At 42.3% G+C, this 27,182-nt stretch overlaps 1 protein-coding gene across 11 annotated transcripts in view; it reads left to right on the forward strand.

Moving 5' to 3' along the window:
• CALD1 (caldesmon 1) overlaps nucleotides 1-27,182 on the forward strand; it is a 208,842-nt gene that overhangs the window by 131,139 nt on the left and 50,521 nt on the right. For 2 of the 11 annotated variants that reach the window (XM_081282831.1, XM_081282834.1), the window contains exon 1: nucleotides 8,480-8,639. The exons of 6 other annotated variants lie outside the window; for them this stretch is intronic. In XM_081282831.1, coding sequence (XP_081138957.1) covers nucleotides 8,587-8,639 — 53 coding nt within the window. In that variant the 5' untranslated portion in view covers nucleotides 8,480-8,586. Of the gene's footprint in view, nucleotides 1-8,389; nucleotides 8,640-27,182 lie in introns of those variants that run through there. 3 more of the 11 variants (XM_081282838.1, XM_081282832.1, XM_081282841.1) reach the window with 3 other exon arrangements.

Here is a 27,182-nt window from a genome sequence, read left to right on the forward strand (position 1 = left end):
TTCTATTTCTGATAAATTCAATCCATAAGGGTCAAGTTGAATTAGCATCCCAGATTTAAGCAAGTGGAATCTCACTCTAATCTGTGATATCAGCAAATCTAATGAAAGAATGGGTCAGGAGAAGATGTCTGCCTGGATGGCAAGTCTAAATCCAGGGATGACACTGCGCATCTAGAAACATCCAAATGAGATAGACTTTGAGTCTGAGGATTTGCTGTGGCTTGTGACATGAGATGTCCTCTGTCCCTGAGAGAGATATGCCCTCATATCTCCTATTGGCTGGGTGAAATATTCTTGCGAGGATTCAGTTCCTTTTGCTCTGACTTCGCACCCATGAAGAAGTCTTTATGCAGCTTCCTGCCATTCTGGGTTGGGGGATGGGCGATGTCCTGGCTGGGGAGTAAGAGTCTCCCAGGACTGAAGAGGGAGGTCATCCGTTCTATCTTAATGAATTGGCATTATGATATACACATCAGTCTTTCCTGTTTCTGTAGTTAGTCAATATCTCTGAGCTCTGACAACTGTATAATTCCCCAACTCCAGTCTCTGGTGCAGCACAGCACCTAGATCCTGTGCTATGATGAATAACCAGAAAAGGCCACTCAGTAGAAGCCTTTGGAAGAACCAGTCCTGGACCTCTTGGTGCAGCTTCTTTACTCCCTTGTTGTCCCTCATCAACTCAGACAGCAAATGACAAGTACCTATTGACCATCTACTTTATGCCCAACACTATTCTAGGCTGTATAAGAGGCAAAAGTGATTTTAGGGCATATCTGTGCCAGAATTTAAAAAAAAAAGATTTTTGTGATATATTTGGCAAGAAAAGAAATATACATACAAACATAAGAATAAATAAGACTCTGTGTATAGATCCATATTTATTTCTGTAGATATCATGTACTGATTCATGTGATTCATTATTACAAAATAGGACAGTACCTAATACCATATAATGATACCTATAATTATATTGTCATTTATAATATAAATAAGCACAATACTTAAAGGATCCAAAACAAAAAGTAGGCCAATAGCAATAGGAAAGAATATGCTTTAATCCAGGTCTGACTTCCAAAAGGAGAAATCAATATATTTTCAGACCTTATATAGTATTACTGGGGAAAAAAGCTGGATTTGATTCCAGCTATAAAAGCCATGTGTGAATTTAATATCCAGATGCATAAAGTGGACACCAGCAAATATATTTATGGTTGTGGAAATATTTAGATACTTTGAACAAGAGTCAGACTCACTGAGAATTCTGTGGCTTATGAACTGACATGTTTCCTTTGAAGATTTGACCTTTCTCCTGCACTAGAATCTATCCTTAGAGCCCCTGTGATAATTGAATTCCCTTCACAGTTTAACTTCATCTATGTACAACAAATCTACATTCTAAAATATATCACTATGGTCTAGATTCAGTTTCCTATGCATAAAAAATGTATTTTTTCCTGTATATACTTCTTTCCTAGAATCATATAAAGGAGATAGGACTATTATTTTCACTGAGACCAGAGCCAGGAATTTGTCGGCATGCGTTGGCAACTGTGCATTCAAGAAACTGTTCTTAAGGCCCTACTATTTGCAAGCACTGTTTGATTGTTCCAAAGATGAGTTTTGAGCTGGAGGGCAGAAGGGAGTTAGAGGCATAATTCTTTTAAGATAGAAACTTTTCTCTCCAGGCAAAGAAAATAGTCCAGCTGATTAAAACCCTGATTTCAGAAAGACCTTACAGAATAAACCTAAATAATCAGTACAAAAGAGTTTCTACAGAAAATAGGAACTTTGTAGTGAGCTAGCCGAAGAGGCTGACTCATACATTATGACATAATTATTTCTCAAAAACATGCAAACAAGAGTGGGCTCAAACTTCCTGCTCTCTCCCTGTCGGATGGTAAATTACAAGGAAATAAAGTCAAACCTAGAAAGACTTCGTGGGTTGGAGCAAGCCACTGGTTCTTAAGCAATCATTAAAGACAGAGAATAAGGCATTCTGGAGAAAAGATAGCTCTTCAGGTCAGAGTGGGGAGCATCAAGAAATGTCAGGCAAAGGAGGACAAACGGGAATAATCCACACTGAGCATCAGTCACCTTTCTGATCAACGTTAGGGCGTATCATGCTGATTGAAAGTATGTGTGAGTTTGTCACTGGGGGTACAGCTAGAAGTCAGGGGAAGAACTGGCAGGCAAGGCTAGGACTTGAGGTTTGGCTTTAGTAAGGAAAGAATGTCCTCTTTTTGGTTGAGTAATAGACTCGTACTGAGGGAACCTGCTGCATCTCACCATGAAAAATACAGAAACATCAAGACAGAGAGCAATAATGGATCACTACACACTTCCATCCTGGTCCATCCTAGAACTAAGTACATACTCTGGTGGTATTCATGGTAACCCCACTGGGGTGAGACCAGAGGTGCATGTGAAAGAAAGGGGAGGAAGAGTTCAGAGTATCAGCTTTGAAGATGGTCAATTGTGCACAGATACATTCAGGAAAATAGCTACCTTCAGGAGGAAAAGAAGAGAATGTTATTCTAGAGCACATAGGGGCTCTAGAGTTAGCTGGAACTTGGGCTGGATGGTGGGCATATACATGACCATTGTAGTATTTAAAATTCATTTTAGTTTGTCAAATTACAGAATAAAATTCAATTTTTAAAACATACAAAGCCCTTATAGCTGATACATCTCAATCAGAATCTGCCTATGGGTGTCAATATTACTAATAATATAATTCTTTTCTATAGATGCTCTTAGTAACTATTTTATTTATGGAACTTCTTATGGTAATGTTTTTATATCAAGTTACATTTTATTTAATAAAGAAACCTTCCCCTGAACACCATTAACAATTCTTACATGAGTGATAATAAAATTACTCTTAATGGTACCTGTTTATATAGGACTACCACTTTACCTCCAATTTAAAAAAAAGTCCGTACTGATTATTTCTGGGAGTCCCCATGGGCTGTGTCACACAAGCTTTTGAAGGATATATTCAACTACTATGTGCCACCTCCATGACTCCTGTTGCTTGGCTCCTGCCCAAGTGTGGCCCTGGCCCCCTCTGCCAGGAAGTCACTTGCAGAGGACCCTCCACTGTCCCTGCCCTAGACCCCACCCTGAGAGTATCTTTTGGCCTCTGTGAACTATCGCATGCCCTGAGATTCAAACTTAGAGGTATCAAAGTGGCCCTGCATTCTTTTAAGTCCTCCAGAGTTCTGAAACCATACAAGGAAAAAGAAGATAGGATAATGATCCTCTTATCTGATGTTACTATATATCACCTAGGCACTGAAATTGGGCTTGAACTTAGCACATTCCCTGTGGAAACAGCTTCAACATCCCTCTGCAAACACCTTTCCTCGGGGGCACAGACTTGCTGCAATGCAGCTGGGCTAAAGGACCAACTCCAAAGTTTGCAGCAGCAAATGACATCCCGATCCCTCAGGCAGCTCATCTACCTCACCACTCAGTTATGCATGCTGCTCAATATATCTCAGTTCCAATAGTGGACATGATGAAACAGGAGGCTGGGTCACCACTGGTACCACTTATGTTCCAATTTTTTATTCAATTAGAGAAAAAATAGATTAACTTGGTCAAGGTCATGATTTGCTCTTTATGAAGTCACGTATGCTAATTGGTTTGTGTAATGCATTTTATAGGAAGCATACTCTCCTCCAGGCACTGCACTTAACAGGGTGAGAGGAGGGTCACAAAGACGGGTAAGACATAATGCTCTCCTCAAAGAGCCCTCAGTTTCAGAAGGGAGACAGAGGCATACGAACATACTCTTGATGCAGTTTACAACCTTGAACTCTATGTTGCCTCAAGTAGGTAATTAGACTTCTCAACTACTGAAATTCAGGTAGATGCTACTTGCAATATATTTTTCTCCTGTTTTTTGATATCAGTCCTTGAGTTTCTTATTTAAATTACCAAGACTTTAGACAAGAAAAATATATACTATATCCTGAAAGAGTTGAAAAGTGGGCCTCTGAAAATGGTATAAAGTTCATTATATTAAGGACAAATAATAATAACAAAATAGCTCTACAAATAAATACTGGAAATAGACTAAGCAACAGGTCTGGAAGAAGGGGGAGGGGGAGGGACGGGGAGGGGGGGAGAGAGGAGATCAGGAGGAGCAGGAGGGGGAGGAAAGAAACCTGTATTTAGCCCAGAGCTGGATGACCTCTGTAACAGATGCTGTTATCAATGAGTAAACGAGGTAAGGATGTGTTTGCAGGAACATGGCAGGCAGCAGGAGGACTTCTTCCAGGCACATGCAGCCTTGGTCAAGCTGTATTACATTGCATTTTGGTTTCCCATTTAAAGAATTGTTATATTTAAAAGGGTGGAAAATGGGCATTGGGATCTAGCCTGGAACAGACAAGGCAAAAGAATGACTTAATACCTATGGCCTCAAGAGACAGAAGTGGGTTTCTATTTTAGCAACAGGAAGTCTAACATGATAACAGAACAAACTGAGAGCAAGAGTGACTAACCGAGCCTCCATCATAGGATGTCACCCTTTGAAGTAGAGCACTTCAGCTCTATTTCTTTCAGAGCACCGTTCACTTTCCAGCTAGTGGTGAGACGATTATGTACATCTCTTACCTCCCTTCAAGGCTGCCTTTCTTGTTTTTGTATCCCCAACAACACTCATGCTAAATGGGTGGGGAGCATGCTGGGACAAAACAATATGGCCGCCATCACAGAGGCAATAAGGGAGTGTAGCAGTCCCAGCCCTTGTTACAGGGCTAGAGCAGAAGAGGAAAAGAATAGTGAAGAAAACAGTGTTAGCACAGACCACAAGGACTCCGAGGAAGGGCAGGAGTCACACTGGAAGACTTGGAAGACTGGAAAGATGAGGGTAACTGTCCACAGCAACGCATACATCCCCCCACCCTCCACCTGCTACCACACACTCCTAAAGGAAGATGGGGGAGCTGCAGAGATTCAATAGAGAAGGAGAGGAAAGGAAAAGCAGCTACTCCAAGGCAGAATGAGAAAAGTGTCTATAATTTCTGCAAAGGGAGATGCAAAAAGGGAGAAGTGTTTCCTGAGAATGTTTCTTAGGCTGTTAATAAACAATATCAATGAGAAGTTTGATGCAATATAGTTTAAGTAGATATGTTCACTGCCATGGTGAGGGCAATGCCATCAGCTGGGAGAGAATACTCGAAGGGCCAGTGGAAAGGAGGAAAGGCATTCTGCATGCATCTATGTAGTTAACCCCTTTACTTTCTTTCATTCCTAGCCACCTCTTGAGTCTAGGCATAGACCTGCTGCAGTGCAGCTTACCTCATGGTAAGCTGCTTTCTAGGCAAGATTCTTGCCTAAGAGTGTAGAATTTATGAATTTCTTTATAAGAAAACTGAGCTCCAAGAAACTTTTCAAAAATCCCCTTTAAATTGTTTAAACTGTTGCAAGTAAATTTAAGACTGTGTGACTCCTGCCCCGAATTGTCCAGAAAATGAGTGGCTGTGTGTGGGTATGTGGATTGCATGCGTGTGTGTTTGCATATGTGTACGTGAATGCATGTACATGTGTTTTATGTTTCTGAGTGTATATGCATGTGCAGGTATGCATAGATGCACACGTGTGTGTGTGTGTGTGTGTGTGTGTGTGTGTGAATGTGTGTGTGTGTGACTTAAGTGCATTACTGCAGTGCATATGGCACTTTCCACATACCTCTCTTTTCTCTAGGGAATCGCTCCAAAGTAGAAGCTGTTCTTAAACAACTATTGCAGACTATGAAGTCTGGAACAGATCATGTGGTCCAGTCTTCTACCTCCATGAAATAAAGTTATTTTTAAAATCATATTTTATTAATAAAGGACCACCCTGTGGTGGGAGCTGTTCCTTTCTATCACACTGACCTCCATCAAACCTTCCCAGCCCAGAATCTCTTTGATGAAAAAATTAAACAACAAAGCGTACAGAAGGAAGGGATGCAATAAGTAATCCGAGCATGGCCCAGATTTTCATTTTCCCAAGTTAGAATCCTGAAGTGTCTCCTATGTGTGACACCCACTATCTTGCCCAGTTGTTCACAGTGCCAAAGAATGGTCATTATCGTTCAGTTCTCAGAGATGCCACTTCTGGAAGCTGGACTCTGAGAACTCCAGGCTCTACCACACAGTGAAATCACATGCCTATGCAGAGCACTGTAAATAACCTTTTGGTTGTTCTTCCTAATTCCCCTTACTTTGCCCCCACCCCCTGCCTCTGGCTTAGAGGACCACCTGGAAGCTGTTGGTCACCCCAGTCTGCTCCCAGCTCCTGATTCACTTGTTATCTTCCTGCCTCTCCCTGCATCACATCTGCCCGTCATTGGCCTCCGTGTTCTCTGCTGGTGTCTGACTGAGGTCCAAGACTCACTTCTATTTCCATGACAGTACTATGGCATGAGTTATGACACCAGTGAATTTTACTGTTGCACACTGGAGATAGACAGCTACTCCCCAGATGCACTGCATTAATAACAAGGGGCCAGCTGAGAGCATGCACGAGGTTTCCCTTTCCCTGTCTCTACCAGGGGGAAATAGCTCAGTGAGTATCCTTTACACAGCTGCACATTAGCAGACCTTTAGCACATGAATATGGGCACCTGAGCGGAAGATTACTACATTCTTGCTCTCTTCTGTGGAGGGCAAGGTGTGTGTGTGTGTGTGTGTGTGTGTGTGTGTGTGTGTGTGTAAGGGAAGGAGAGAAAGGGGGAGAGGCTGACTACTGGCCTGGAAACCACAGAATTTTTTCTGAACATGACAAAACTATACTTGCCATCTCAGTATTGGAGTGGGAGGGGGGATTAAAGGGGGAAGGACATTGTCAGGTAAAATTTATTCGCAAGGTCAAATGAATATCATGAGCAAATATGTTTGCTTTCTATCACCACTGTAACAAATAACCTCAAACTTGGTGACTTAACACAACACAAACTTCTTATCCTCAGGTCTATAGAAGTATGACCCAGATCTCACCGGGCTGAAATCAAGGTGTCCTCGGGGTTACATTCCTTTCTGGAGGCTCTAGGGGAGAATCCATTTCCTGGGCCTTTTCTGCATGGCTGGGCTGCACATTCCTGGGCTCTGGGCCCCTTTCTTCCATCATCAAAGCCAGCAGCAGTAGTACCTCTCTGACCTTTCTTCTGTAGTCCTATCTCCTGTCCACCATAGGCAGAAAAGTTTCTCTGATTTTAAAGACCCATATGATTAGATTGCACACCTTCATAATCCAGGATAATCCCTCCCATTTCATTGTCTTCAGTTTAATTACATCTGCAAACTCCCTTGTGCAGTATAAAGGAACATTCCTCAGTTTCTAGAGATTAGGGCATAGACATCTTAGGGGGGTAAATTCTGCCTGCAACAGCAAACCCTAGAATTTAATATGCAATCAAAGGGCAGAAAATTAAATGGGCAGTGTGAGACGGATTGCCTCTACTATTTACCAAGAGAATAATCTAACCCTACATTGTGGGGATCTGAGTTACTCTACTCATTTGACAGAAAGCCAGTCCCATAAGTAGCTGGGTCCTCCAGCACCAATGTCTTCTTGCTCATTAGAGATGAAGGAATGCATTCATAACTTAACCCGAGATGGTGTCATCTCCAGATAGAATCAACAACACCCCCCCCCCAGGGGCTGGAATTTGTTGGCCTTCCAAGCTGTTGCTGACCAGCTTCCTTTGCCCACCTTGGCTGGTGAGATCATCTTCTGAGTGCCATGGATGCCCATGGACACCCTGTTCTAACACGTTCCTGGCTCCAGACCTCTGCAAGCACCAAACACCCTGTACAGTTCAGCCCGTCACTGAGCAGAATCCCTGTTTCTTCATCCTTTGCATTTGGTTCGAATTTTTATGTCATGCATCTTTCCCTGGATAAAAGGGATAAGAGGAGTTTCTCAGATTTGATTTCTCAGTGGGAATTGTTTGCTTTGGAAGCCGCCTACATCAATGCTAATTGAGAACAGAACTCAGGAGGAGGGCCTGAGAACAGCACCCGGATGAACTTTTCGGTGGGCCGATTTCTGTTGATCTTGTCAGAACTGGGTTATGTCTGCATGTAATAACACCATGATCAACTCTTTCCAAAAGGCCAGCACAGGCATCAGCATCTTTTCCCTTGACTACTTCCCTCCCTCCCTTGGGATAGTTACTTATTCCATAAAGTTAAGGATATGAAGCCTTCCTCAGGAATGCTACTGGAGATTCCAGCCCCTACGACGCCGCAAAAAGGATCTGGAAATCTCCAAACAACTGGTGCCCTTCGAATCTAAATTCGATGGGCTTCTATTAGAGAGATTACAGTAAAAAATAACAATCAGCTCTCTGATGATCCTGTGTGGAGGGAAAGGGTGGGGAGGAGTAGATTTGGCTGAGGACAAGCCCAGAGACTTTCGTCACAGGGACAGACCAAAGTGTTAACACAAAGGGACGACACTGGAGCATCCTGCACACTGCATTTCAGTCGCAGATGACATGGCCCATCCGCGGGTCCGGCCCACGCCCTGACAAATCGGCCAGGTTCCGGGGGTGCCTCCGCGGCCCGCCGCCCCTGCCCAGCTGCGGACATGCTCGGCGGATCCGGGTCCCACGGAAGACGCAGCCTGGCCGCGCTGTCCCAGTGAGTCCGCACTTAGCCTCTCCGATTTCTCTTCTCTTTCTTTCCTTAAAAAAAAAAAAAAAAAGGAATCGTGGCTTAATGAGAAAAAAAAAAAATTGTGGGAGTGGGAGGGGGCAGAGGAGACAGGGGGAGGGAAAGCAAGGCAAGCATGCAAGATCCAGACCTGCTTGAAACTTTCAGGTCTCAGCTGCGTGGTGGTTCTGACTTTCTGATTCCCCTCGTTTCCATGTTGAGGGTTTGCATCTAGGCACGGGTTTCTGCAATCCAAATACTGATCTACAAAGCATTGTGTTGCTGAAGATCTGCTGTTAATTTAGACCTAAGCCCTCTCTGCCTCAGAATGATCCATTTGCAGGACTCAAGAGATTTCGCTTTGCCCAATCCCTAAAGTAAACAGCCTGGCGCTTTCAGTACAGTGACCATCTGACTGGGACCAAACAGGACCCAGAGCATATGCTATTGATCAGGGAATTGTTCAGATCAAGGGCTCCAAAGTTTTGAGATCGTGAGTCCCTGGAATGTGAAAGCCAGAAGGGGCCTCTAGGATCGCTCGGTGCAATGCTCCCGTTCTACAGAGCAGGAAAGGGAGCCCATTGGGGTAACTGACCTACCCCAAGTCAGAGGACAGTCCATGGGGGAAGCCATCTCTGTACTCCCCGGCCAGGGCCGTTTTCACACTGGCGTTTATGAGGATTGAAAAACTTACTGGGTCTTGGGGAAAAGTATCGCACAGGAGTATCCACCCCAAATGGGCTTTCAGTAAGGCTTTTCCATTTTTGAGAGCTTTGGCACTGATTCAGAATGACAATTGTTGTTCCAGTTGTTCCAAGGGTTTGTGCAACAGTTAATCAAATAAACAGAAGAACTCGATGGGGTCCTAAAAACGAGGCCCACGGCCATTATCTGAGCAGACCTCTTGGAGAAAGTTTCTTTAAGTGTGATCACACAAGTGTGAGAGCTCAAGGGACTTGAGAGGTTATCTGTATAGTCCAGTGCTTATCACACTTTTTTAAAAATCCAATTTGATCTTACAAGAAATCCTATTATGTGGAGGAGATGTTCTGGTTAAATAGGTTTTGGATTTGGAGCACTGGATCCTCGAAACACTGCCCAATTCCAGCCTATTGCACACACTACACCCACTCCTAACTCTCCCATTCCTCCTGTCCTCTCCACTAAAATGTCCCTGGATTCCTAGATCTCCACAAAATGGTTCAGAAACCACTGTTCTCGTTGAATGCCTTCATTTCAGACAAGGAAACTGAGGCTCACCGGAGGAAAAGGGCTTGGCCGGGTCTCACAGCTGGTCTGCCGCAGAGCCTGGAATGCTTGGGGAAAAAAACATATTTGTCACTCACTCTCCTTCCCGGATGCTCCCCTAGACACCTGGCCCTGGCTGTCTTTTCCACTCGAACATGCCTGTGGTTCCATCAGTTTTCTTTCTCCATCTTTCACTCTTCTCCACTCACTCTGTCACTTCCTGAATTTCAACAGTTATTGCTTTCCACCTGGATGATTGTAATTTCCTCACATCTGGCCCCTGGCCTCAGAATCTGTCCCCTTTCAATCCAGTCCTCCCATCTACCCCCACGTACCATCTCCGCCTTTGAGGATAGAGCCCATTTTGCTTAATACAACCTACAAAGTTCTCCACATTCTGCCTTCAATATTCCTTCCCATTCTGACCTTCTGGTGCTCCAGCCAAATTATTCTCTCACAGCTCCCCAAACTCATTATCTACAAACCACCTCCATCTCTTGACTCACTCTATTCCCTGCACAGAGAATAAATACACTTCTTTCCATGTCTGCTTCTGACTTCCTTCAAGGCCCTGATCAAATACTGCCTTTCCTCCCTAAGCCTTCCTCAGTTCCTGGGCTCTCTCTCTCTCTCCTTTCTCTTTATCCATCCTTTTAGTATTACCCTTGTGCTAAAGCTAGCGGAGACCTGTCTGTCCTCCTCTCCATTGATGGCAACTCATCTGAAGGCAGGAACTATTTTGAATTTTCAACATACAGAATGATGCCAATACATATAGGAAGTTTTCTAGTTTGAAGAAATCAAACTCATTTCATCTAGGTTTACACTTTTCATTTCAGTTCATTTGACACACAAAGCCTCTGCACCTTTTGTTTTGTAAGAAGTACCAGACTAAATGCTAAAGCAGGTGCCCGACCAAATGAACTCAGAATTCCTTTGCATTTCCGTCAGATAATTTATCTCAGTTTCATCACCTACAGAACACGATTGGCAGCGATTTTTTTTTATGAGGTACATTAAAATTCCTGAACGCCAAGACCTGCACAAGGGCCATGTTATTTTCAAGAGCAGGTGTGAATGGCTACTCAGTTCTTTATGCTTCAAGGTGTATTTAATTTGTTCCTAGTAAGATCAGTAAGAGATTCTGTTTGCAACTTACTATTTTCACTGCTATTTTATCCTTTCCCCAAAGTCCTGCAAAAGTTTACTTGAGTCTAGATTTTGAGTTTCCTGTAAATATTTGTGTTTTAGTCCACTGAGAGTTACAGTTCTTAAAAAAATAAGATGCTTTTAAATATCCTCGGGATAAAAGTTTAAAGTTTTTTCTTGTGTCACATTTTGTCACAAATGTGGAAGGGGACATAAATTTTAAGTCTATGGAATAAAGGAAATAGGGGAAATTATTTAGTTCATCCCACTGTTTTCCAAGAGAACTAAGTTGAAAACATTGCCCAGAAATAATTAAATGATTGGCATAATTTTATAAGATTCTGTAAAATTGACACAAGAAATAAACACAGAAATGTTCAGATTTATAAAAAGCATAGGAATATCTGGTTTATCCAGTATGATATGGCAATGTAGCATTCCAGTTTTCCAGGATGCTACATTTGTAAATAGTAATAATTATAATGGAAACTATTTTGCTCCCTTCTTGAAAATAATACATTTGAGATACTTTCTAATAGCTTGGAGTTATCACCATGAACAGTTTTTTTTTTAGTCATGCATCAAAATAAGGATACCTCAGAGGATAAGATACCCACCAGAAATGGATCTCTTTATTATGTGATTATTTTGTGTCTTCTTTATTGATGCTTTTAATTTCTTCTAATATCTAGTAATGCACCTTTCTCTAGTGTTCCACAGGGTTTCCTGTGCTGGTTAGTTCTATTCTGCTGTAGCTAAGCATGCTAGAAAACCTGTTGGTTAATATTATGTTCAAAGTAAAAATCAATAGTCCAGTTAGAAGGACCTTCTCTTTTACAAAGCAAAGGGCATGTCCATTTTGTGACTGCTGGTTTGCATACCTCTCTGGCCCTTTTTGTTGACTTTTGGGTTCAAAGATAGGTTTTATGTGGTTGAGTTTTCTGCACCTCTTGTCTGGTGAAGAGTGAAAACCCTAATGTTTATGGATAAAAAATAAGAGAATGGCCAAAAAAAAGGTCATTTTTTTTTACATGTACTGGGCACTGTCTATGGAGCTGGTCCTTCCAAATCTTTATTGAAGGGCTCTAGATTTTTCTGTGTGTCTTTCCTAGAAATGGCCAAGTGAATAAGGTATCTGGTAGCCACAGTTGATACTATCTGCCTTGCTCTTTCCTTTTTACTTCTTACCTTTGACCTATTGATACTTGAAAGGAGCCCTCACTTCACACTGCTTATCACATCTCTCCAAGCCTACCAAATATGGCTCTGTAGAGCTGAGTCTACCAGGGGCAAGAGCAATGGGGCATCAGGGAAGAGTTTTGCTTTCCTCTGGAAGCTGATTTGCCTCTGGCATTCCTAACTAGACAGAATGCTTTTTCCCACAGAAATACAGCTTCAATTCTTCGTACTAGCTTCTGACATATCTTGGGTGGCTGGCCCGAGTTCCCAACTACCATGTGGAATGGTGTTTGAAGTTCCAAAAACCAATTTACAAATGAAAGTTCTGGAATAGGCTCTCCATAAATGTAGTGCTGCCTGGATTTCTTTCCAAGCCTAATTGAATTTTTAAGAGGAGTCTTTAAAAAATCTGTAAACTTTGTTCATTTCCATCTTTGTTCTTCTTTGTTCATTTCCATTCAACAAATATTCATTGGGGGTTTCCTGTGCTGGTTAGTCCTGCTGTACTGGGAACTAAGAACAGAAAAGAATAAAGTACAGACTCTGACCTCGAGGTTATCTCAGCTTCTAACCTCCCAGCCACTTCATAAGCCTTTCTTGAATCATCTGCATACCTACCATCTAACACACACACCTAACACAGTCCATTTAGAGATGTGGCTTCAGTCAGATCAGTACTGATCCATGATTAACATTATCTAATCCCCATTCTCAATTTTCTTTTTTTCCTGTGATCTTCTGAAACAAATACATTAGATAGAGATAGAAATATAATGTTTCTCAAAGCAGTGTTCACCCTTGCTATGTATGATGTCCTCTGATTTTTTTTTTTTTTAAAACTGGGGTTTAAGCCATGGGTGCTTAACCACTGAGCCACCTTATATTTTATTTAGAAACAGGATCTTGCTGAGTTTCTTAGGGCCTCGATAAGTTGTTGAGGCTGGCTTTGAACTCCTTCTGCCTCAGCCTCCCGATCTGCTGGGATTACAGGTGTGAGCCACCATGCCCAGCCTCCTCTGATATTTTGTACCATTCTATTTCATTTAAAATGCTGGTTATGACCCGGTAGATAGATGCCATAAACTGTAAATGGGTCCCAAACTGAAGTTTGAAAACTACTGAACATATCACATGATCTTAGTTCTCTGGTTCCTCCTTTCAGAGCAGCTTAGGAAGCTCTGCTAGTCAGTGACCACCCAGGGTATGGGATACAGGGGTCCATCTGGAGGTTGAAGGAAAGGTTTATTTGGATGGAATCACAGGATCTAGATTGTGGTCTAGCCCTTTCTTTAATCAAAGCTGTGATCTCTTCAGAAAGTCACTTCAACTTGCTGCAACAGAGCTGATCACATGGACATGCTAATGCCTGCTCTGTTCAGATCACAGGGTGAGCAAGGACATCCAGCATGATGACACCAGTTAAAGTGTACAGAAAAACACTGAGTGCAAATCCAGTGCAAGTTATTGTTAAATGACCTTACTTTTCCCAATTAAAATTTAATATTGAAGGGACAACTTAGGGAGACCATATGTTCTTAATAGAGCTGGGCTGGGATCCTTAAACAGATTACGATATGATGCAACTTCATAAGTGAAAATCTCAGAGTGACATTTGTTTGTGATGTTGTAACTAGGTTTATATTTAAGAAACACAGCTGGGTCATCCTCTCTGCTCTGCCTTTAAATACTGTTTTTGGTTTTAAAATCAAGAAAGCAACTAGGTGGTCGATGGGTTCTTTTGCCTGATGTTATCTGCATGTCACTAGATTTATAAACACTAATTTCTACATTTTTAAGACTACTTTTTATTAAAAGCAACGAATGTTCAACAAAACTAACTGGCAAGGGAAATCACCTTACCAAAAAGTTTTAAGACAATAAATTTGTAAATAAAATGTGATACTTTTCTCATCGATCTTTCACTTTTCCATATAACTGCATTCTACACCTCATCTCACACAGCTGTGGATCAGAATGAATGTTCCTTCTAAGTTCTGCTAAGTTCTTAGTTAGGGCCTGACCCATCCTAGGGCCTGGCCCTTCCAGGCGAGCTCTGCCTGCTCTCTGGGCTCTCTGTGTTTTGTTTCTACTTCTCCATGACTGTTTGCTGATTGTTAGTCAACTTTCCATCACTGTGACAAAAATACCTGAGATGACTTTTAAAAGGGAGAGGTGTGTTGGGCTCATGGGTTCATTCAGTTGATGGTCACTTGGACCTGTTGCTTTGGGCCTGGGGCAGCCCAGTACATCATGTGGGGTGGTGGGAACATGTGGTAGAGGAGGCCTCTTCACATCATGGCCCCTTGGAAATAGAAAGACAGGAAGGGGCTAGGATCCAGCCCCCTCCTAGGGCACGCCCCTGCCAACCTAACTTCCTCTATTAGGCCCCACCTCTTAAAGGTTCCACCACCTCCTAACAGTGCCACAGTCTAGAGACAAGCCTGGAACACAGGGCCTCTGGGGCACAATCCCAGATCCAAACTACAGCATTGATGTTTTCAAAGAAGGTTTTTCACTCCTCTTTTCTAGAATTTGATTCTCCGAATCACTCCCTTTCACTTTGTATGCTATCAGAGAGAAAATGAAATAATAATAAAATAAGGACGACATTCACTCCAAAGAAAAAATAAATAAACTTCTTACTTTAGCGTTTCAAAAAGTGAAGCATCGTTCAGCAATACCCCGCCAAAGGCCTGTGTGGTTTCAGAGAAAACACATAAAATGCATACCATCTAAACAATTTTTGAAACCTAGTCTTAAGCCGACGTCATGACCATTGTAGTTTCTGTGTAGATAGTTCCCACAGTTATTTATGAAATGTGTATGATATGCCTAAAATTGATTGAAAAAGGCTGTGTTCACACAGCTTTTTAATGAGGGGGTTGAGGCCAAGGGGCTTTGGCAGGCTGGACTCCTGCAGCCGAAGGGGTCATTTAGTGAGGACCCATTGCTCAGCTGTGCTCTCTAGCAGGTGGCCTCTGCAGGGTGAAGCCATCCTGCAGGTTGGGGAAGTCTCAGCACCTGTTGCACAGACCCAACTCTCTCAGCACCAAATGTCCATGTTGTTGGCAGAAGAGAAACTGAGGCCAGATATTCGAACTCTTACATCTATTAAGTCGCACCCCTTTACTAAGTGTGTGACCTTGAGCAGGTTGCTTAATTTCACTGTGCCCTACTTTCTCCATCTGAAAAAAAGAAATAAACTATCTGCCTTGCTGGTTTAGTGAAAGTTAAAGGAATGAGCCACGCAAAAGCACATATACCACAGTGGATGCTCAATCGCACCCATTACCTCCCTTGTCCTTCCCTCTGAGCACTCCCCTTCCTCAAAACCCAGGGACAAATGGCATGATACCCCCAGCCAGCAAAGTGACTAAGGCAGAGGCCAAAGGCAGCAGAATGTATGCATTCATTAAACCATTTCTCCTTGGGGGCTTGGGCTGTAGCTCAGAGGCAGAGCACTTGCCTAGCATGTGTGAGGCACTGGGTTCTATCCTCAGCACCACGTAAGAAAAAATAAATAAATAAACAAATAAAATAAAGGCATTGTGTCCATCTACAACTACAAAAAAAAATTAAACAGAAAAGTCTCCTTTTCAGAACATCAGAGCTCATCTCACATACTACATAAATTGAGAATCCAAACTGGTATAATTTGGCCGACTCTAATCTTAAAGGAAATTTGCTGAAAACTGACCTTTTTGGGGGAGAGGGCACGACAAAACAGAGTGACTGCTTTTCTTAGTTGGCCTAAACCAGTTACATTGGGAAGGAGGATATGGTAATAGTCAGGGATGGTTTGCCAGCAAATGGCACCAGTTTTAAGTGGCCTTGACAGGGGAGGACAGTATCAATTAAGAATATTGATGTCAAAACCCAGAAAAGCTTGGGTTCATGTTCTAGTCCCATCATTTTATCACTGACTTGCCCCTGAGCAATTTACTTAATCTACTCATCAACAAAAAGAGGAAAATATATGTCAAGTGGGTAGCACGGTGCCTGGTGTTGGTAGATGCTCCAAAAAAGGGAAATGGGATGACTTGAATAGCAATGATAAGAACTGGCGTGAATGGGGTGCCTAGGAGATGAGTCTGAGGGAACTCCTAGGATCACCAGTGAATCTATGAATCAAATTAATTTCCTAGTACTTCAATAATAAAGTGCTGCAAAATGGGTGGCTTAGAACAACAGAAACTTATTGTCTCACAGGTCTCGAGCCTGGAAGACTGAAGTCCAGGTGTCAGCAAGGCTGTGCTCCTCTGAGATCTGCAGGGGAAGGAACTTTGCTTGCCTTTTCCAGCTTTTGGTAGCCCCAGAAGTGTCCTGTGCCATGTTCCCTATGTCTCATCCCACATTCTTCATTCTGTGAATGTCTGTGATTGTGTTGAAGTCTTATTGGATTGGGTCCCACCCTAATGACCTCATCCTAACTTGATGACATCAGCAAAGACCGTGTTTCTAAATAAGATCACATCCTGAAGTACTGGGGTTAGGACTTCAACATGTATTTGTAGGGAACAGAGTTCAACCCATAAATCCGCATGCAGTCTCCCTATAATTAAATGCAGCAAATCTGTCCATGACCTCTACATTTTGAAGTTTGCTGAGATCTCCACAAGTTGGGCAAACCTCTTGGAGAGGCCCATTGTGAAAAGACTGTATTGTGAGATTAACTTTCTGAGATGTAAACATTCCCTGATCACAAAATGGAAAAAGCTTCTAGACCCAAGCGTGGGCAGGGCCTTTGCTTTGAACCTCACTGCATGAAGGACATCCAGGAAGTATGTATAATCTCTCTTCACCCAAGGGAAACAGCCTTGCAGTCAGAGATAGAACAATCCCAGGTCTATGTACGTTAGAACCATGGGAACTTTTCTTTCCCACTTCCTCTCCCTTCCCTATATAAATGTGCAGATGTCTGACCTTACTTAAACATTCACTTTGACTCAGGGAGCATTTTGTGTCTGTTTCTTCTGGATCTCAAGATTGGTGGGCTGGGAGGGAGACCATGTACAACATTCCTAAACTCCAGGAAATGTAATGGCTCCAGGACCCAGCTACTTCTGGGGACCTAAAACAGGCTAACATTTTATGAGACTAATCAGATCGACAGATAAATCTCCATCCAAGATTCCTAGATATCAGAGGACAGAAGGAACACAGCCAGAGTTAAACTGAGCACATAAGGAGACAACAGAGGTATCTTTTTTTTAAAAAAATATTCTTTTTAGTTGTTGATCACCTTTATTTTGTTCATTTACTTATACACACGCTGCAAATCTAACTCAGTGCTTCACACATGCGAGGCAAGTGCTCTACCACTGAGCCACAACCCCAGCCCACAGCAGAGGTATCTTAACAGATCAGAATAGACTGCTGGTTCAGTGTAATGAGCCACTCACCTAAATAAATAGCAGAGGTGCTAGAAATTATTAAAAATATTTATTAACAAAATAAAACCATTCAATCCTCAAATTGAGTACTGCCTTAGTTTCCTCGGGCTCCCTTAACCAAGTCCTGCAGGCTGAGTGGCTTAAAACAACAGGCAGGTTGTCCTTCAATGGGTGTGTGGACAAATGTCCTTCAGTGGGTGAGTGGATAAACTGTGACACATCCAGACAATAGAATATTATTCGACACTGAAAAGTGGGCTGTCAAGTCATGAAAGGGATAGAGAAAACTTTTATCCATATGAAAGTCGCCATGAAAGACGCCACTGTACATTTCCAACTATATGACATTCCGCAAAGGGCAAAACTATGGAGACAGCAAAGAGATCAGTGGTTGCCAAGGGTTGTGGGGAAGGAGGAAGAGAGGGGAGAAGGAGAGACGAATAGGCTGAGCACAGAGGATTTTTATGCAGTGAAAATAGTCCTTGTGATACAATGATTATGGATACATGTCCTGTACTTGTTAAAGCTCAGGATATGTGAGGCCAAGTGTGAACATTAGTGTAAACCACGGATTCTGGGTGATAATGACGTGTTGATGTAGGTTCACCTGTTGTCGTAAAAGCACCACCCGAGGGGCCGCCCAGAGTGGGGGAGGTTGTGAGACGGTAGGAACAGGGCTATGTGAGAATTCCCCTTGCCTTCTCCATGTTGAGTGGAACCTGAAACTGTTTTACAAAAGTTAAGTAAGTTACAGGCAACTTTGGTTCCTTCTGAGGGCTGTGAGGGAGAATCAGTTCCAAGCGTCTTTCCCAGCTGCTGGGGCTTGCCGGCAGTCTCTGGCATTCCGAGGCTTCTAGAAGCATCTTTGCAATCCCCTGACCCTTCTCTAGTCTCCTGTGCCTCTTCAGATAGTGCAAGTCTGACTCCATGTCTGGGTCCAAACACCCCCCCCCCCGCGCCTTTAAAGGACACCAATTATATTAGATTAGAATCCAACCTAATGACTTCATTTTAAGGCCAAATTTCCAAATAAGATCACATTCTGAGGTACTAGGGGTTAGGTCAGCACATTATTTTTCAGAGGTCACACTGCATGATAAAAACTGAAAGAGTTTAAAGCTTTAACATTCCTTTTGGTAGTTTAATTCATAAGCAGTAAGTGGAATCATCACTGAGACGTGTACAATGACAGCTGGCTGGAGGATGTTGGGGCAGTGGGACAGCTGGGTCCTTCCCTGACTGTCCTCTGTCTAAACCAGTCCAGCCAGAGCCAGAACCAACCTCCCAGCATTGAGTTCCGATCATCGACCCTCCTCAAGGTCTGGAATCCTAAGCCAACCCCACAGAAGAGCAGACAGGCGGATTAGCTTCTTCTGCCAGTACACATGCCTTTTCTGGCATAGAAAGATAGAGCTCTCTGGTGATAAATTTTCATCTACATGTTAACAAGAAGTGACATGGATTAAAAAAGAGCTAGAGAAAATAAGGGATGAAAGGCATTTCATTCATTGGACACTTTTAGCCTGATTCTCCCCATCGACCCTCCAAAAAAGTAAAATGGGAGAGAATGAAATTAACAGAGAAGGAACAGGGGAATACAAATAAGAATTTTCCCCTGTGGTTTATTCTACATTTCCCAGCTTTCTCGGGTGTTAATGCTATCAATGAAAAGGAATTTGAGATCCTTGAATTAGAAAAATCTTCTTGGCCTCTTGCCCCCTTGTTTGGAAATAATAGCATGCCCCAGAAGACCTGTAAGCACAGGACCTCTTTCCCATAGGACAATCATGACAATGATGATAACAATAATAATAGCATCATAAAAGTTGTTGGCACTTACTATAGGCCAAGCGCTGTTCTAAGCACTTTGCATATATTGGTGTTGATCGTATCCTTACCAGCACTCCAAGTACCTCCACTTACCATTACCTCCATGTTACACACAAGGAAAACAAGGCCACAGAGGTTAATTCACTTGCCCACTTCTCCCTGCCTGGGTGTGTGTAATGACAGGCTCCTGGTGGCCCCCCTGCTCTCTCCAGCTTAACACTGGGGGAATTATTCCCTGTGTGTGTGTTCAAAGCTCTAACCTCTGGTCTTTGAGTGGGTGAATCTGGCAGCAACTGTATTATTACATCAGATCCTGCCCGATGAGCAAGTTTCTCCTCCTTGAGGAGCAGAGCTAGAGGGGATGGAGAAAAGGGTTTCAAGGAAGGTCTTTGATCTGCAAGATTCTACCTTAAATAAATAGTCCAAAGGACTAAATACTGCTTGGGGGCCCTCAAAAGAGGTCACAATGTACCTCTTCCCCCAGTAGGAGATCCAGACTCCCATGAAATGTATGCCAATTAAAAGAAAATAAAATCTTTCCGTAATTTTGAATTTCTCTGGACCTTAACTTCTAAACTCTGCCCTGACAAAGTCAGAGAAGTGATATCTGGAAAGAAATTAATGGAGTAAAATTTAGCAATTGGTTGTTTACCAGCCACAGTCCGACCTCAGGGGCTGATGTGATTCCTGGGGTCTCCTTGAGTCTGCCAGGGATCCTGATACCCTTTGTTAGAGGCCCCAAAGGGAACTTGAGGACTTAAGTTTTCTCTGGTCAGTTTCAGGGCTCCCTTATTTGAGCAGAGTACAGTACTTTGACATCTTCGAGGCAGAAAACAGTACCAGGCAGCAAAATCCAAAAATTTAGTGATGCAAGTCACCCAGCCCCTCTGAGCCTAGCTCCTCCACTGGGCAGAAGAAATGGGAATACTGCCCGACTCACCAAGATTGTGAAGATCAAATTAGATCTCATATGTGATGAATGTGCTTTGAAAAGAGTTGCAAGCTGTTATTTCTTGAATGGATCTGAGTTCATGAGTTGGCTCTGAAAACAGCTTAGCCACCAAACAGGATGGGATTAACAGGACAGCCCTGCTGACACTGATTCTAACAGCAGGATGTCTTATTTGGACCTGAAACCTACTTCTAGTTGCACCAACAGCATGTAGAAAAAACAGCCTGGATTGGATGGTGGTCCATTGTGAGAAAAGGGAGAAAGACCAGGACTAGGGCCAGATGAGAAGCAGGAGGAGAGACAGAGCTTTCATTTTACTCCAGGAAAGAAAGAGAGAAAGAGAGAAAGAGAAAGAAAAAAAGAAAGGAAGGAAGGAAGGAAGGAAGGAAGGAAGGAAGGAAGGAAGGAAGGAAGGAAGGAAGGAAGGAAGGACAGGAAGTGGGGGGGGGAGAGAGAGAGAGAGAGAGAGAGAGAGAGAGACTCCTCTAGATTCAGGTGCATGTCCAAAGTCTTAGAACTAAGACAAACCAATGTAGACAGCCCAAGCAAAGACTGGGTGTTTGCTGATTATATATTCAACTCCCTACAAGCATTCAAATTACAATTTCCTTAATTGCATTTCTATGCTTCAAAAACACCCTTCCTAAAAGTGCATTTTTTTAGGAAAAAAAAAAAATTAGGATGGTGTTTTTTTGGTTTGGCCTTTAAAAAAAAAAAATTCTTTTCCAGCAAAACCATAATTGTGGCCTACCCAGAGTGGATTCTCCTCCATAAGCGAGGATTTAATTTTTCCAGCCGCCCTCCCCCACCCATGCATATTACTCTCGTTTTGATGAACTGCACATGTTGTGGAAGCCACTCCGGGGCCCTCAGACAGGAGCGGTCTCTGCCTCTGCCAGTGTCCTAATAAGGGAACGAGGGAGCTCCTGTGGGTGAGGTAAGGGAGTCAGGCGGTGGATGATATTTTTGCTGATTGAGGAGGATAAGGTGTGGTTTGGCAGGCACATTGTTGGTTTGGCTGACTCCCGACCTGGTTTTTCTCTTTTTACAGTTCAAATTATGTAAAACAGGCTGTAGGAATTGTTTTTTCACAGCTCCTTAGCTGAGCTTTAGGACTGTCTTCCTGATAGTTGACCCATGATGGGAAAACACAGGACTGGGGTTATATGATGTTTGCCTCATTCAAGGAGGCTGAGGTCATAGGTTAAGTCCTCTTGGTCCCCAGGAGAGGAGATGAAGGTGGGCCTGGACTTGTCTAATTTGACCATGTAGAGAACAAGGGATATACCACTTCATGTAGTTCGCCAACATTTAGTAAGTTTTAAGAATGTATCTGCGTAATGACGTTAACACCTACTTTTGCTTATAAATATTGATATACCTTGACTCTTTTAAAAAAGGAAAAAACAACAAAATGTCTGGCATTAGGATAAGGACGATATGCTCACCTGTTCCCCTCTCATCTCTGAGTGCTTGCCTGTGACTTCTTCTCTCTGGTTCTGATTTCTGAATGACCCTACCTGCCTTTTCTCGTAACCGCATCTGGCCTGAACTCTTCCTAAGTCATCTTTATGAATCAGTATTTCTTAACCAGGCTGGGGAAAGTTCTCATGCCTGGCTCATACCCCACGCAGTTCTTTATTTAATTGATCTGGGGCCCAGCTCAGGCATCCAGGACTTTTAAAGAGTTCCCCTAGGCGATTCTAATCTCAGCCAAGGCTGATAACCTTGAGATCTGCCACTCTGAATGCATTCTCTGTATCATCCAGCTCCCTACAGGGCTGGGTCCTTTTTCTTTCTGATGTTTTGAAATGTTAAAGAAAATACAGTGTATGTATGAAACGAGTTAGACAGGTTTCTTCTTAGGTTTGGAGGTTCAGGCCAGCTGTTTTAAACTTAACAGCAGGGAATTGTGCTTTCAACTAAAATCAACTTCCAGACACATGAGTATTGTTTGAATGTTATTTCCCATGTACGTAAGGAGTACACGACTCTGCCAAGCAGTTGAAAGCAGTTTATTCATTTCAAAGTCATAAGAAATGAAGTTATATTTTTAATGTTGTCTCTGTGTCCCTGCAAGTTCCCTTGACATTTAATTTACTTAATAAATACCATTTTATTTGATTTTTCCTTTAATATTAAGCCAAATTCACATTGGGAAATTGTGTAATTGTTGTATCTAGCAAGATGGGACGATCTGACCAAAGAATTGAAAAAAAAAATGTTTAAAGACAACTTGTGGATATGAATGCAGTACCTACTAGGGAGGAGGTTCAAATTTTGGAAGCATTGCAGATTAGTTAGATGTGTACAAGAACTCATTACCAGCCACTTCCTTACTGGCTATCACATTATTAAGGAACAAAGGTGTCAGTTTTTCAATGCTGTGAATGAAATACCCAACAAGAACAACATAGAGAAGGAAAAAGGGTTTTTTGTTTTTTGTTTTTTGTTTGTTTTTTTTTTTTTTGGCTCATGGTTCCAGGAGTTTAGTCCATTTTGGGATAACTGCACTCCTCTAGTCCCCAGGTAAGGCAGGATATCATGGCAGGATAGTGTGGTGGAGGAGTACTGGTCTGTTCATGGTGATCAGGAAGCAGAGATAGAGAGAGAGCGAGAGGGAAAGGGACACAGGGAAGGCGGTCCTTTCCAGGGTACACCATCTCCAGCTATGCTCCACCTGTTAGTCCATTCAAACTAGGATGGACTGATTCATTTCCAGCTCTCATAATCCAATCATTTCACCTCTGAATATTCCTCTATTAGCACAGGAGCCCTGGTCACATAGCTCTGGTCATAGTCAGATTAAACTGACTTAAAAACCTTACTCTGAAATTAAGTGTGAAAATGACAACAGCCTGTGATGCAGTCAGATTAGCTGTTTTGGTCTATGTTAATGACTTCCATGGGATTACAGAACCAGTTTTTTCAAGAGCACATGAAAATATTTCTAAAGGACTAGCTAAATCAGATGTGCTTAGTTTACCTACTGATACGGAATTGTTTGGGCTTAACCCAGATATCTCATAAAAGCCAAAACCAACAGTAGGCTTGATGGTGAGAAGAGATAGAGAATGTAGAGAGAAATATAAGAAATTTGCAAGGGAAGATGATGGAGGAAGAGTTATAGAGGGAAGAGACATGCCCCAGAGTAGCAGTCAGACAGAGAACTTCTGCCCTGTTCATGAGCCAAGTCAAGGCCAGACACATGACAATGAAAGAGTCCACAGTCTGGAAAGCACCCATTTACTCAGTTTGACTTTAGCTCTGATTATTCACTAGATTCAAAAGCCAAATGTCTTCTGTCCGTAACCATTTAGTTCTTCCTTATAAGGAAAACATATTTTCCAGCTCCAAACTCAAAAAGATTTTCTGTATATCTTGCCACCTTCTACCATCTATAGAAAAGTAACATAAGAATGAGGGACATCTTTACAATAAAGACATTTAAAATTTTGCATTCTAGACCAACGAGCCAAAAGCACCAACTACCTAGGCAAACACAGAAAAGGAAGTTCCCGGCCAATCATAGCTTCCAGCTTACAGAGAGACAAAATTGAGAGAAATGTGAAGTGTTGGGGCTCCCTCTGCTATGTTTTTGTCCAATATCTCTTCTGTCTCCAAGCCTCACTATCACTCCTAGGTGGGTTTAATATGGTTCTGTTCTGTCTCTTCATAGTAATGAGGTTGGGACCAGAGAGAGCATTTCTTCCCTTGACGAAATCCCCCGTGTTCAGGGGTACATTCGCCTTCCTCAGTGCCATTGTTGATGTTCTAATGCCACGTGCCTTTCTTGAATGCAGTTGCTAAAACACTTCTTTGATGCCTCTGTATGCAAGGCACACAGAGAGAGCTAAAAACGTTCAAACCATGACTCTTGCTTTCAAGAAAAATGATATCACATGGGAGCTAAGGTAATAATGCTCAAATAATGACAATAAAGCAAGATGTGATAAATACCTAGAACAACCACAGAGATTTCACAGGAGGGAAGGAGCTTCCTCTGGTTGCCTTCCATGATGGAAGAGAATGGAATATGAGCTGGCCTTGAGGGACAGATGAGATCACCCTGGGTGGATGCGGAGAGGAGGGGGAAGCATCGCAAGTAGAACTGTGCTCAAAGAAGGCAAGACAGTGGCAGGTAAAGTCAAAAGGCAGAGGAACTAAGGTTTACTGGTGTTTGTCATGCTTTGGGGTGCCAGAGCCTTGCCCCAGTCTGTATTTCCAACCACATGTGGCAGGTCCTGGGGGAAGAGCGTGAGCAGAGTGTGCAGTGCCCTGTGACTCACCACAGTTTACTCATAGTGGGGTCAGTAGATTGACAGCTGGTGAGGCTTATCTAGTTTAAACTAAACTGACCTTCATGATTAGACTTGTGGTCAGGAAGATTTCTGCTGAAGCTGCAGGCAGAAAGTACCCAAGCCCCACCAAAGGGTGACAACTTCACGTTGTGAGGTGAGCAACTAGGAACTCTTCCTCTGCCACACACTGGGCCTGTTCCCTTCAGCCACTGTGGGTGCCCCCCAGACAGGGAATGTAACTGCATTTATCTTTTAAAAAATTGGCCTTATGAGCTACAATTCACATACAATTCACCCATTTAAACTGTCCAATCCAGTGGTTCACCTATGTGACCACCACCATAGCCAATTTTAGAACATTTTCATCTGCAGAAGAAACTTGTGCAGTGGAGAAATCATTTGGAAAATGGCCCCCTTTTTTTGTGATTTTGTTGTCAAAAATGATGCCAATATGTCATCTACCAAGACTGTCACATCTCCACACTTCACCTCAAACACATTTTCTAGTCTATTTAAACATCTCCCCAGCAAAACATTTCAGTAGATTTTGAAGCAATTCATTAAAAATGTAAAACTGGGGCATCCTTGCATGACTTTGAACAAACAACTGGTTGACATCAGTATAGACATGAATTTTCTAGACAAGTTGGTGCCTGGTGGGTAGGGGGAGATTTAGGCAACTGGTATCATGCATCCTTCAACATGTAAGGCCAGTGTTGGGTTTCTTCTGTTTGTGCTCACATACCTCTGAGGGGCTCCTTAAAAAGTGAAGCCATGACTATTGTTTAAAACTAAGTACCAAAATAAACTGAACTTGCATCCAGACCTTCAAATTACTGATCACAATGTGTTAAACCAAGATTTTTCAAAAATAACTGAGGTTTTATGAACTTCAATAAATTAAACATTCCTTTAAATATAGTTCTCATTGTCATTTTAGCCTTTTACATTGCTGTGTTTTATAATACCTAGAAACATTTAAATATCATTATGTGTATATAATTTATAAATAAATGAGTACAGATATTTATCTATATACCCATGTATACATGATAGAAGTACATACTTTTTTTAATTTATAGAAATATACTATTTAAAAAACTGGCTAAAAACTATTGATGTAGATCAGGGATCAGCAAAAATTTTTGCATATGGCCAATTAGTATATACTTTTTAATTTGAATGCCATGCAGCATGTATAGCATCTGTTGTAATTATTTAGATCTGATACAGAAGTACAAAGACAACATAAGCATGGTTGCTTTTCCATAAAACTTTATTTACAGAAGGAACAGGGCTGTATTTGGCCTGCAAGTCCTAATCTGCCAGTTCCTGGCTTCAATGACTAAAGCTCTTAGTTGGTTTGCAGAATAAATCTAGGAAAGCGCCTATGTTTGAAAGACAATGGGTCAGGGAACTTAAAGATCTGGTTCCGTCCTAATTCTGTAATTACTGGTATGAATGAATCACTTCACTTCTTAGATCCCAGGTTATCATGAGTAAAATGTGGAGCTTGAATTGAAAATCACCACCAAAATTCCTTATGGTCATATTAACCTATGATCCTAAGATCTTGTCACCTTGCCACAACAGTAGGTTTCAGTTGGATCTGATTTAGAAGTAGAGTAAGTTAAAACCTTAATTACTTCTCAGTGGGCAGAATAAATGCAAGGCAGGGTGATAAATTGTATGAATAAGAAGGGCAGAAATTCCATTCTGAAAAATTGAAAGTCCTGGCTTGTTGCTCATGAGGCACCCTCCACAGTGCTACTGTTGTAAATGATTGTAGGGTTTGCTGAACAGCAATCTCCTCTTGCAGCTAAGATTTATGGAACCCTTGATATGGAGTAGCTGGCCCTAATTTCTTTTATTTCTTGGGGAAATCTGCAGAGTGAGATGGAACACCTGGAGTGGAGACAGAAGCTAAAAAATTTTCTGTGTGTGCCCTTTAGGCCTCCTTTCAGTAGGGCTAGCTTTAGAAGGAAGCTCTCCTTAAGCTTCACAAAATGCATGGTCTGCTCTTCCCAGTTATTAGAAGCTGTGCTTCTGTTTGTGCCATGCACAACTGGAGCTTCACTAATGCCCTTCCTGCCTTCCAAACCCCAGCCAGACTGGATTGTTTGCTTTTCCATGTCCATGTTTCCCTGACTGTGCAACCTTGCCTTTTGAGCTCGGTATCGGAGAAATGGCCTCTTCCCTCCTGCCAGCCTTCCAATCCTAGCCATCCTAAAAAGTCCAGCTCAAATGCCACTTTTTCCACGAAGCCTTCTCTGACCCTTAGCTTAAATCATCTTCTTCCTCTAAACTTTATTTGTAAGTCTCCTATATTATTTATCATATTTGAACTACCCTCATCCTTACTCATGTCTTAGGTTCCCTACCAGATTATAAACTCCTTTCAGAGGGTGTGTTTATCTTGGCTTTGTCCCTCCGGGGTTTGAATAGAGTAAATGCTTCATCGAAGTCTGTTGAATGGATG

This window comes from Spermophilus citellus (assembly GCF_964194105.1).
Source record: "Spermophilus citellus genome assembly, chromosome: 3".
Classification (NCBI taxonomy): Eukaryota; Metazoa; Chordata; class Mammalia; order Rodentia; family Sciuridae; genus Spermophilus; species Spermophilus citellus.